The following is a 12,361-nucleotide window of genomic DNA, read 5'->3' as shown; positions in this document are numbered from 1 at the left end:
CATTGCTAATCAGCTAATAGGAACATCTATACAGGACTCTCTTTTTATTGTTCTTTCTGTGACAGGCTACTTCTGAAAGAGGGAAGAAAAGAATACCCATTAATGATTAAAATTCATTGTATCTATAAACATGCTTCAAGGAATATACCAAAAATGGGTTTGGGACCAGTGGAGACTTAAAAAGCACTTATACATCTATTCCAGTTATTGTTATATTATTCTTTATTTAATAGTGAGTTTTTTCCTCCTTTTTCCTTAGATCACAGCTTTTAATCTTTGTGACAGGTTCCAACAAGCAAGAATTTAACCTGATTGTAACGTTGAGAAATTGGATTATAAAGTAGCCTGAAAATATTGCTTGTTACTTACCTGAGTTTGGATTTAAAATGCCAAGAAGAAATTAAAATTGAGGCCTTTTGAGCCTGCTTAACTCAATGCACTTAGAGACAAAAATTCAATATTTCAGAGCAATGTTGGTATTTCCAGAGAGTCAATTTTTTTTAGTTAATAAAAGAAGGACCCTTCTAGCCAATGATAAATTGGAATAACATAAAAATAACATACAAAATATGTTATTTATAACCATATACATATTGTGGTTACTGATATTAGGTAGGCATGTAACATTTATTTTCTCTGAGTAAAATTAACTCAGATAAAAGAACAAAAGATCTTGTACTTTGATGAAACATTTAAAATTATTCAGCATGATTATAACCATACTACAATTATCTTATATAGATTAAGCTATAGTAGGCAAAGTGTCTCTTTTCTAATTTTGTGCTGTCATGGAATATGCAAAATAATTCACATGATATAAGACTTGGGGCACAGGGATCAGGGGTAGTTATGTGGACCTGAGTTCTTTATAGTGTAAGAGATCATTTGTGGGGAGAGGATGGTGCTAGAAAGATTTACAATGGGTAGGGTACTTGCCTTGCATGTGGCCAACCTGAGGTAAATCTCCACCATCCCATATAATCCCCTGATTACCACCAGGAGTGATCCCTGAGCCCAGAGCCAGGAACAAGTCTTGAACTCAGTTGGGTGTGGCTACCCAAAAAACAACAAAGTAATATTTTTTTACGTGTACTAGTATAGTGGTTTTTTCTTCTTCTTCTTTTTTAATTACACAAGGCTCTCTGGATTTGTTTCTAATAAACACATTTTGAAATGTCTTTTCCTCAGAGAAAACATGTAGTTGGCTATTGAAAATTCATCATCACTATCAGAGAAATTCAAATCAAAATGGCTAAGAAATATCACCTCACGCCAATTGGAAGCCCAGAAATAACCAGTGAATGTGTGTATACAGTTTATAAGGAAACTTTGTTTGTTTCACTGTTGGTGGGACTGTCATTTGGCTCAAGTTCTATGACAAACAGTGTGGAGACTTCTCATAAAATTTAAAGTGAACTTCATATGATTAAGTAATTCCACTCTTTGGCATCTATCCCAAGTACACAGAAACATTAATTTATAAAAACACATGCACATCTATGTTCATTACATCTCTGTTTATGATAACCAAGATCTGGAAACAACCCAAGTGGCTAAGACAGATGAGTGATTAAAAAAATGTGACAGTGCTGGAGCAATAGTACAGGGGGTAGGGCTTTTGCCTTGCACTCTTTAAATCAATCCCCAGCATCCCATATGGTCCTTCAAGAACTGTCAGGAGCAGTTCCTGAATGCAGAGTCAGGTGTAACCCCTGAGTATCACCGGGTGTGACCCAAATCACCAAAAAAATTTAAAAGGTGGCATATATACACAATAGAATACCATTCAACTACAAGAAAAGATGAAATTTGGATTCCACTGCAATTTGGATTGAGGGTGCATGTTAAGCAAAGTGAGTGATAGAAGCGCATATACTGAATGATGTCAGTCATGTGGAGTATGAGAAACCGTTAAATAGTATTGTTAACAAAAAAATAAAAATTTAAAATGAGAGAGAGGGAGAGAGAGAGTGAGAGAGAGAGAAAGAGAGAGAGAGAGAGAGAGAGAGAGAGAGAGAGAGAGAGAGAGAGAGAGCATGAGCACTAGGAAATAAACAATGGTCAATGAAAACAAACCCTGAGATACTGCCAGTAGAACTAAGACCACCAGCCATGGGGAACTGATAAAGGGCCCTAGAGATGGAGGTGAAGGTATGTGAAGGTATGTTGATACTCTGTTCCATATGGCGAATATATCTTAACAGCAGTTTGCTTTCTGGGAGGAATACTGAGGACAGTGGTGGTGGGAAATGTGCACTGGTGGAGGGATGGGTGTTTGATCATTGTATGACTGAAACTCAATCATGAAATCTTTGTAACTATCTCATGGTGATTCAATAATAAAAGGAAAGAAAAGAAAACAGCAATTTGCTTTCTCCACATGAAATTAATATGAAATCTGAGAAGCAACCAACAGAAGAATTTTATTTAATAACACAGTGAGGGCAAGAAGAACAGTTCTGTGCCAGGGCACATGCCTTGAATGTATCAGCCCCTGCATTAGATTTCCTATATCACAGAACAAAAACAGGGATGGAGAAATAGTACAGTGGGTAAGGCATGCATGTAGCTAACTCCACTTCAGTGCCCAGAACCACATGTGATCTTCTGAGCACTTGCAAGAATGATCCCTGAGCACAAATCCAAGAATAAGTCTTAAACATAGCCAGTTATGGCCCAATACACCTTCCCTGCTAAAGAAAAACAGACAGAAACTTAATTACTAAACTGAATAACCAAAAAAGCCCACATAATAAATGGGAAAAATGGAATTGAACATCTTTAGGAAAGAATATCAAATGACTAGTAAACTTGTAAATATATGCTGGGCTTCTTTAATGGTTGTGGCAAAGCAAAGTGAAACCACATTACAGGGGTGGGGAGAAGAGAGCTGGCATCTTCCTTCTACTTTTACCACCTCTGACTCTGCTTTAGAGAGTAATGTCTTGAGACTTGACTTTCATCTGGCAAGTTTTATGGCATATAATTTTTGGTGAATTTTAACCAGGAACCACAGAGAAAAAAACATCTTAGGAAATATAGGACCCAGTATAATTGATTGACATTTGAATAGTCTAGCACAATGAGAAGCCACCACATACTTAAATGGTTCTTGCTAAAATTTTAAATGACAGTATCAATTATTGGTCAAGCTACAGAACCACTAACACTCTCATGTATTACTTATAGTAGAATTATGTTGGAAAACTTTGGTATTTGTTTTTACTATTTATTTTACTGAAATATGCATAGCCTAATACTCAATAAGAAGTTTTTTAAATATAATATAGGAGTACTGCTATTTATTAAGCCATTGATTAAGCTCATTGAATTGGGCATGAACTCCATATTACTTTTTTTTAATTCTATTCTGAATGTTAGTTTTATTTTATTATTATTCCCCCCTTTTTTTTTAATTCACCATGAGATACAGCTACAAAGCTTTCATGTTTGAGCTTTGGTCATACAATCATTGAACACCCATCCCCTCTCCAGTGAACATTTTCCACCACCAAAATCCCCAGTTTTCTCCACCTCCTTGCAATCCTTCCCCTGTCTGTGGCAGACAATTTCCCCCATACTCTTTCTCTATTTTGGCTACATTTGTTATTTTGACAGCAGTCTCACCACCACTCAAACCTGCCAAAAAGGCAATGCCAGACGATTTGTTTTGTATTGCTCGTTAGAATATAATGTCCAGTAAATTTTGTGTCATTCTCTTCCGGGAGCTTTAGTTTATAGTCTCTGGGTCTTGGCCATTGATGAGATTACATGATGTGCGGGGGATGGGGGAGGCAGGGTAGTTTGTGTGTGTGACTGCCAAGCTACTAGAAAACTGGGGACATGGGAGGAGGAGGCCCAGTCCCAATCCAAGCAGGCTTGGACATCTTAGTCACCGGTTCCCGCATATCTGGGTTTTCCTGCTGGTCTGCTCTCTGGTGAGGTTCATCCTGTCTTGGGGGAAGCTCGTCCGAGCATGTGGAGAGTGACCTTGAGCATGGCAGTGGTTAGGTTCTGGAGGTTTTCAGAAACTCAACCCACCACCCTCCAAGGTGCCCTGGTGAAGACAGCCTGGCACGGGGACAGGACATTCTTTGGCTCTCTATTCTGGGAGCTTTAGTTTATAGTCTCTGAGTCTTGGCCGTTGATGAGATTACATGGCTCTGGGGGAAGTTTGTGGGTGTTACTGCCAGGCTACTCGAGAACTGGGAATGTGGGGCAGGGAGGGGAGGCCCAATCCTGATCCAAGCGAGCCTGGGCTCTCAGTCATGGGTTTCCTCCTATCTCTGCGCTACAGGCCCTAACTGCATCTTTTGATTTCTTTATAGTTTTTTTTTGGGGGGGTTGATATATGGATTTTTGATTTATGGTTTGATTGATAGGTCTCTGAAATAAGGCCAATAAATGAGTTTACATAGCTGAGCCGGAGGTGGTTTGTGGGTGTGGCTCCAACATACCTAACTTTTGGCTGTTTAATTTCTTGGTAAACTTGGCCCCAAGTTATTGGGGTCTGGCCAAAGGCACAGCAGCAATTTGGGGGTATCTGGAAGTCTGAAGGCACCATCATTCTGCTGATGCACTCGCTCCACGGGTACAGGTTTACCTGCTGTTGGCACCATACTCCCTCAGTAAGAAGTTTTTAATGTCCAAACCTGGCAACAACACAAATGATTCATTAAAAGAATATTCAATTATTACGTAGTCATCGTGGAATCTTAGTAATCAAAACAAATAAAATTTGGACATATCAAAAGTTTAGCTAGACACACAAAAAATATTGTATGATTCCATGCATTTAACTTTAAAAACAGGTACAATTCATGGTGTTGGAAATCAGGTTGAGGGCACAGGAGATAGCCCAATGGTTATAGCCCAGACCTGGTCCTGATTCCCAGCACCACATGACAGAGCTCTGCCCCCTGAGCAGAGCTTATGCAGTCCTAGAGACCCCCAGCACTGGTCCAGGTCTGTCTGGCACTCAGAGTCTGAGCAGCACCGTACCCTTGGGTCCTTGTGCGGAATTAACAGTCCAGTTGACAAGAATCACTGTGGTGCTCTGGGACTTCCTGAGTTCCTCTTGGGAGCCATCCCCTCCTCTCCCAAAATAAAGGAAATGAGTTTGGTTCATTTATGAGTTTGGGAAGATATTTTTGAAAGTATGCAGTTTCTGGATTTCTGAAAATGTTTCAGTTTTTAGCAGAGTTGTAACAAGGAATACTCGCTTTATGATCTTTTCCTTTAGTCATGCAGTCATGATTTGAGTATGTTTGTGTGTTTGTTTATGATACACTTCAGTAAAAGAGCTTAAAATTGGAAGAATAACTTGTAAACTTCAGAAGTTATTGATAGTTTATATTCTTTTTCTCAGAGTAAGCCTTTGATATCCAGAGTGTATTTTATATTTCCAGCCCTTCTCAATTGAGACTTAGCACATTTAAAGTAGCCCCACTAGACTACTGACTTCCTCCTTCATTGCACTAAAACCCTAGTACTCCATAACTTCCCTGGTGTTAAATTTATACTTCAAGTCTGTCCTTAGGGTGTCAGGATTCGGGTTTTGATCCTTATAAGAATCTCATCTTAAGTTTTTTTAAAAAAAAACTTAAAAAAATTTTTTTAATTAAAAAATTTTAATTAAAAAATTATGCTCTATTTTCTATTTAATCAGATGGTTGAGATTTTATTGTTTTTTTTTGTTGTTGTTGGTTTGGGGGCCATACCTAGCAATGCTTGGGGTCTACTCCTGGCTGTGTGCTCAGGGATCACTCGCAGTGCTCAGGGCACTATCAGATGGTGGGGATTGAACTGGAGTGGACCTCATACAAGGTCCACTGAATTATCACTCCAACCCTCTGAACACAAGATTATTCTTATAAACAGGCTCACAAAATGCCAGTCCCATTGTTGCTCTATTGGCCGTTCTTCATGAGACTACCATTTTGTTGATGCATGACATATGTAATTGCATTTTCAGTATATAACTCACTGAATTTTAAAAAAGTGAATGTGTGTTGTTTGTATTTATGAACCAGATCATTACCAATAATTCAGAATCTCTGCTTTGTTCACTTCCTGATCATTATCCCCAACAGAATCTAAATTATAACACCATAGATTAGTTTTTCCTACTTGTAAGCTTAATAGAATTGGAATACATAAGTATATAATTTTGTTTACCTGACTTATTTGGTTAAATTTTTTTAAAAGATTTACTGATTTGTTGAGTATAGTTATTTATTGATTATAGTTATATATCTGATATTATCATCATATCAGTGTATCACTGTATCACTGTTATCCTGTTGGTCATCAGTTTGCTCTAGCGGGCACCAGTAACGTCTCCATTCGTCCTAGCCCTGAGATTTTACCAGCCTCTCTTTACTCATTCTTCCCAGCGGTATCTCATTGGAGGTTCTTTCAGGGTAAAGGAATTGTTACTGTATTTGGCATATCGAATATGCCACAAAGAGCTTGCCAGGCTACTAAAATTGGAACGATACAGAGAAGAATATCACATATAGCATTCTATTATCTGACTATTCTAATTTATTGTTTACTTTTCTGTTGACAAACATTTGAGTGGTTTTCTTCTTTTGAATAATTGGTACTGTTATGGTTATTTTGTATATGTGCTTAGATAAATGTTATATTCACAGTTTTGTTAATATATGAGAATTAAATTATTTTACCATGTAATATATATATATAATATGTGTATATACTGGTTTGCATTGCTGCTACTAGCTAACAAAACACTCAATTGAAACTGAGTTTTAGTTGTTCTGTCTCTTCATGAACATTTGGTATTTTTTGTTTTGTTGTTTTAGTCTTACGGATAATTGTCTATTCTAATCAAGTTTGAAGCATTAATATTTGGCATCTCACTGTGTTTGTTTCTAATTTGCATTTCTTGAATCATAGATAAAGCTGATCACTCTTCATGTTTGTTGGTTTTTGTGGAGTGCCTTTTTAAGTTTCTTGCCCATTTCTTTTGTTGCCTATTTTCATTTTTATTGATTTGAAGCCTTCTTCATATGTTTAGGATAAAGTTCCTTTGCCATATATGTATAGTATAGATTCTATTTCCTGTTACATAACTTCCCATTTCACTATATTGAATATTTTAGATTATTTTCATGTAGGCCAATTTTACATTTTAATTTCATTTTCATTGTTTTAGTTTTTCCTTTCTTTTTATTTCTTTTTTGTCTTAGTATTTCTTGTGTTCTAGAGAAATCTTGGTTTGCCTTTAAGAGTGTTAGCATATTTTTCTGGGTATTTTTTAAGTGTTATTGTAACATTTACATTCAGCTCTACAATTCCAACTATAAATAATTTCTTTGTATAGTGAAGATATGGGTTTCAGATTCCCTATTTTTCATTCCCTATTTCCATTCCCTATTTTCCATTGTTTTGGGGCCTCACTGTCTGTGCCCAGAGCTTGCTCCTGGCTATGTGCTCGCTCAGGTATCACTCCTGTCAGGACTCAGGGGACCATGTGTGGTGCAGAGCATTGAACCCAGGTCAGCCGCATGTACGGCAAGTGCCCTACCCACTAAACTATCTCTCTGGCCCCCTATATTCCATTTGGATAACCAACTAACATGCAGTACTGTGGCATCTCCATTTTATATAGTCATTTCAGAGTCTGTTCTGTCCTGTTCTGCAACACTGAAAATTGTCTTCTTGGTGGGGGAGGGAGCTCCCTTCTTTTGGCGGTCAGTGTAGAGTTCCAGGGGCCTCGCCTCATGATGCTCAGCCCAGCACTGTCATTTCATTGTTTGGGCCAACAATGTAGGGCTGTTCATGCCCAGTGTTGCCTCCCTCCTTTTGTTTCCCTTTGTTTTCAAGCAGCGTGGTATAATATGAGGAAATCATAGAGTTAAGTGGACTCATTTATTCAAGATGTTCTATGAAGCAGTATTAAGGCATTTATCCTTAAACCAGAAAATGTTACCATATTATCAGTAACAAAGCCAAGCATTGTCCAAATCTGGCTTTCAAACATGTGGAGGATTTGGGGGTTGCTGGGGGCGGGGGCGGGGGCAGTTAGGAACACATCCAGTGGTGGTCAGGGCTTACTGCTGGCTCTATGCTCAGGGGCCACTCCTGCTGGTGCTCAGGGCAATTTATATGGTGCCAGGGATCAAACCCATGACAACTGTGTTCAAGGAAATCTATTTACCTGCTGTATTATCTCTCTTCCCCCCCCCCATATGGAGAATTTTTTTAACCTTCATTTTTTTTAAGTTATATTTACCAGTAAACAATGTTTGAGCATGTATAATATGTAAATATATAGAAATGGTATACATATGTTGCTGCATTAATATTACATTAAAAGACACATTCAAAATGGGAATTAAAAGTAGATCAGAATTAGAAATCTTAATAGGCTCCTCCTATACCCATGGTTTAACTAAGATAAGTTAGGTTTTATATATAGTAATTCATCCTGAAATTCAGTAATTTTAAACAACACCAGATACTTTTCTCTCTTGCTTCATGTCCATTATGGTTTTACTTAAATGACACGGCACTTTTCTGCATTCTCTTGTTCTGGCATGCAAACTTATAAAGAAGTCGCTGTCTAGAAAACTCACTGCTTACAAGGACAAAGAACAAGATAATGGGAAATTTTCACTTAAAGCTTCTGCCTGGATACAACACTTCTGACTAGTCCATTTGTGCTCAAATTTCACTGTCTAATACAAATCACATACATTCACCTAGTTGCTAGGGAAGAAAAATCCTGACTTTGTGTCCAGAAAAGTTGTAAATGTTTTAGGTAGATTTAACAGGTATCACTTCTTTTGCTACTAACAGATTTAATTAAATTAATTGATTTATTTACTTTGGGTTTGAGACCATGGCACCCAGTGCTCCTCAGGGCTTACTGCTGGCTCTGTGCTCAACAATCACTCCTGGCAGTACTTGGGGGACCATATGGGATGTTGGGGATTGAGCCAGGTTCAGCCACAGGCAGGGCAAGCACCCTGCCTAATATACTATTGCTCTAGCCCCTACTTAGAGATTTTAGGGAACTCAGCCCTGGGCTTGTATTTGCTTAAGAAGGGAACACACTTGGGCAAGTTCTTTTAGTTCTTTTCACTTAATAGTATTTTTTTAAGATCCTAAAACTCAGAGAGGTGTGTTTTCTGTAACTGTAGATACAGTGGTCCCTATGATTTAAAAGCTTTATTTAATGAGTTCTAATTACACTCATATAACAGACCCCTAGCATGGCCTTAAGCCTACTTTTCCAGCCTCCTCTTCCCCCCTCCACACATATCCTTCACCCATATTGGCCTTTCAGTTCCTTGGGACAAGTGCTTCCTTCTTCTGTCTTGAACACTTTCCCCCATGTTTTCACCTCCTTAATCTTTAACTTTCAGCTCAGATACTTCCTCAAGGAAATCTTTGCTTCCCAGAGTAGATACGAGTTCTTGCTGATGTACAGTCATAATGCTCTTTACTTTGCTTCCAGAGGCACTGTTCTATTTTGTAAGTATTTTACAATATCATCTGTCCAATGTCTTTATCCAATTGCAGTGCTGAATAGTGTCCCAAGGGGTGGGGGGGGAGATTCATCTTGTTTTGTTTACTGCTATATGCTATTCCATGAGTTTAGTTACTGGCATATAGGAGCTCATTAAATACTGAGTTTGGTGATAGTCTTCTGTCTATAAGATTTATATAGCCTGCATAAAAATGTCTGGTACATTTATATAATCCACAGAGAACAAGTAATAACTAGTGGTGATATGTTAATTATACAAACTGAAAATGCATTCTTGTTCCATGCCTCTGTGTCTTGAGACATCTAAGAAATTTCAAAATAGGAGTACTTTCTCATTCTCTCTGCCTTGATATAAACCTTCACTAGATTATTGCATTACCTAAGTATTTTTCTTTTTCCTATTTCTTGGGTTATTTTTATGTTTGCATAGAAAGCCCTACAGACAGGAAATATTTCACATTTAACATAAATGGCAGTAAAACTGCCCAAGCAATGAAGGTGTTATATAGACATGGAGAATAAACAAATAAGTTATTTGACACTAAGCTGTGTTTTCTTCTAGCATTCTGAAGATGGTACTGAATTCCAAAACACAGCATGATTTATTTTTTTGTGGTACACTTCAGCAAAAGGGCATATATTTGATGCTTGAAAATTCTTGGCTACAAATTTATGTCTCTCACTATTTGTCTTCATTTATGTATGGGAAACTTTAGTCTTTTCTAAGATTTCCCTTTTCAGAAAGAACAACAAATGTGATCCTCCTATTGTTTCTGTTTTATCATAAGCGTTCAGTGCTGTTCTTCGTTTAAGGCAAGTCTCCTAATGGAGATATCTCTGATAATGCTGACTTTGTTGGCAGAATTCATCAGCATATACAGACATCTCTAAGTCTCTAAGTTTCTAAGTTTCTCTAAGTATCTAAGTCTCTAAGTCTCTAAGTTTCTAAGTATCTCTAAGTCTCTAAGTTTCATGTTGCTCATTTTTATTCTAGAAAAGTTTCATCATGAAGAAACTGGGATTAAAAAGAATATAAATAAGGATATATCTATATAGTCTCTATTCAGCTAATATTGATGAAGTAACTGTTTTATGCCAAATGCTAGGGAAACTGAGAAAGACAGACACTTTCTAGAAGGTTTAAATTTTTTCTATCAACAGTAGCAATTTGATTAAAGTTGGGTTTCAGTCCTTTACACTAGGTAAGCTCATTTCCTCAAAATAGAATGGAATAGATAAAATGTCCATCTTGTAAGGCTCTTGTGAAGAATAAATAAAGCCTTTTCCTAGTTTCTGGTATATAGTAAACACTCAATATATGCTATCAGTTAGCTTTTTTTTTTTTTTTGGCTTTTTTGATCACACTCAGCGATGCTCAGGGGTTATTCCTGGCTGTGCACTCATGAATTACTCCTGGTGTTGATTGGCCGACCCAGGTTTGATTCCTCCGCCCCTCTCCGAGAGCCCAGCAAGCTACTGAGAGTATCTTGTCCACACGGGAGAGCCAGGCAAACTACCCGTGGCGTATTCAATATGCCAAAAGCAATGGAGTCTCACAATGGAGACGTTACTGGTGCCCACTCAAGCAAATCGATGAGCAACAGGATGACAGTGACAGTGACGGTTGGTGGACCATATGGGATGCCGGGATCATACCCGGGTTGGTCGTGTGCAAGGCAAATGCCCTCCCTGCTGTACTATCACTCTGCTCTCTCTCCAGTAGCTTATTACTTATTTTCCCGTGTTTCTTCCCACTTCTCTTTTCCAAATTGCTGTCATAGCTAATTGTCTAAAAAGACAGATCTGGTTGTGTAACACTACCTCTTTAATACCATCTCTTCATCTTTTCTGTGCTTGGGCAAGGAAGATAACTCAGATGCTGTGTGAGGTCTTGTGTTTCATCGCTGGCAGACATGGTGCCCATAGCCCCTGAGCACTGCCAGCTGTTACCCTAATTTTTAAAATATGGTTTTTGTGGTTTTCTGCTTATTCAAGGAGAAGGTTTTATGTATGTGGATGGTACTTAGCACCTTACTATTTAATCTTGACCTTTTTTTTTTTTAACAAACTATCTTCTTTCTGACTCTTCATTACCTTCTTGCCAAATAGGCCATCAGGAACGTTTTACTGCCTTGCCTTTGTCTTTTCTTCTGCCTAGAATTCTTCTGTGACCTCAGCTCCTTTCTTACCCTCAACCTAAAGAAACAGTTTTCACCAAGCAACCCAGAGATTTCTCTTTTGTGATAAGACTTTTTTTAAAATCCTTATCATTTATCTCTTTGGTGTGAATCATGTTATTAAAATGAATTACTTTTGTCTTTCTGTCCTGCTAGCTAGCCAGTTCTTTGAGAACAAAGACCATCACCCTCACGTAGCCAACTCTCCTGGAATAATGGCTCAGTAGTAGAGCACTTACCTTATAGTTATAAAGCCCTAAATTCAATACCCAGCATTACATAGGAAAATATATTTGCCATTATATTACTATAACCCACTAGACACTCAGTAAAAAATTATTGAATGAACAGGTTGAAATTTGGTTTAACCTTGTTTTAATATCAGTGTATTTTTTTCTTACAGGTTTTGGGCCTTATCCAAAATATGAGCGTTTTCCAATGCCCAAAATGTCAACACAAAACTCATATTTTTGGTGCTGATGGTGCAAGAAAGCTAGCACAGACCCTTGATCTTGATGTTCTGGGTAAGGACATGTGGGATATTCTGTTACAGAGGAAATGGCAGAAGGGAAAGTACGCAAGGGCATGGTGATGGAGTGTCTCTGAGAGTGATGAACTGCTTTTTTATTTTTTTAAGCAAGATGTTTTTTATTAAAACTTATTT

At 37.8% G+C, this 12,361-nt stretch overlaps 1 protein-coding gene across 4 annotated transcripts in view; it reads left to right on the top strand.

The window, feature by feature from the left end:
- Positions 1-12,361, top strand: part of NUBPL (NUBP iron-sulfur cluster assembly factor, mitochondrial) — a 211,904-nt gene that overhangs the window by 185,203 nt on the left and 14,340 nt on the right. For all 4 annotated transcript variants that reach the window (XM_055131554.1, XM_055131557.1, XM_055131556.1 and 1 more), the window contains one exon: positions 12,101-12,221. In XM_055131554.1, coding sequence (XP_054987529.1) covers positions 12,101-12,221 — 121 coding nt within the window. The remainder of the gene's footprint in view (positions 1-12,100; positions 12,222-12,361) is intronic.

The sequence above is a fragment of the Sorex araneus genome, chromosome 3 (assembly GCF_027595985.1).
Source record: "Sorex araneus isolate mSorAra2 chromosome 3, mSorAra2.pri, whole genome shotgun sequence".
Lineage (NCBI taxonomy): Eukaryota > Metazoa > Chordata > Mammalia > Eulipotyphla > Soricidae > Sorex > Sorex araneus.
This window is presented reverse-complemented; position numbering and strand designations above follow the sequence as displayed.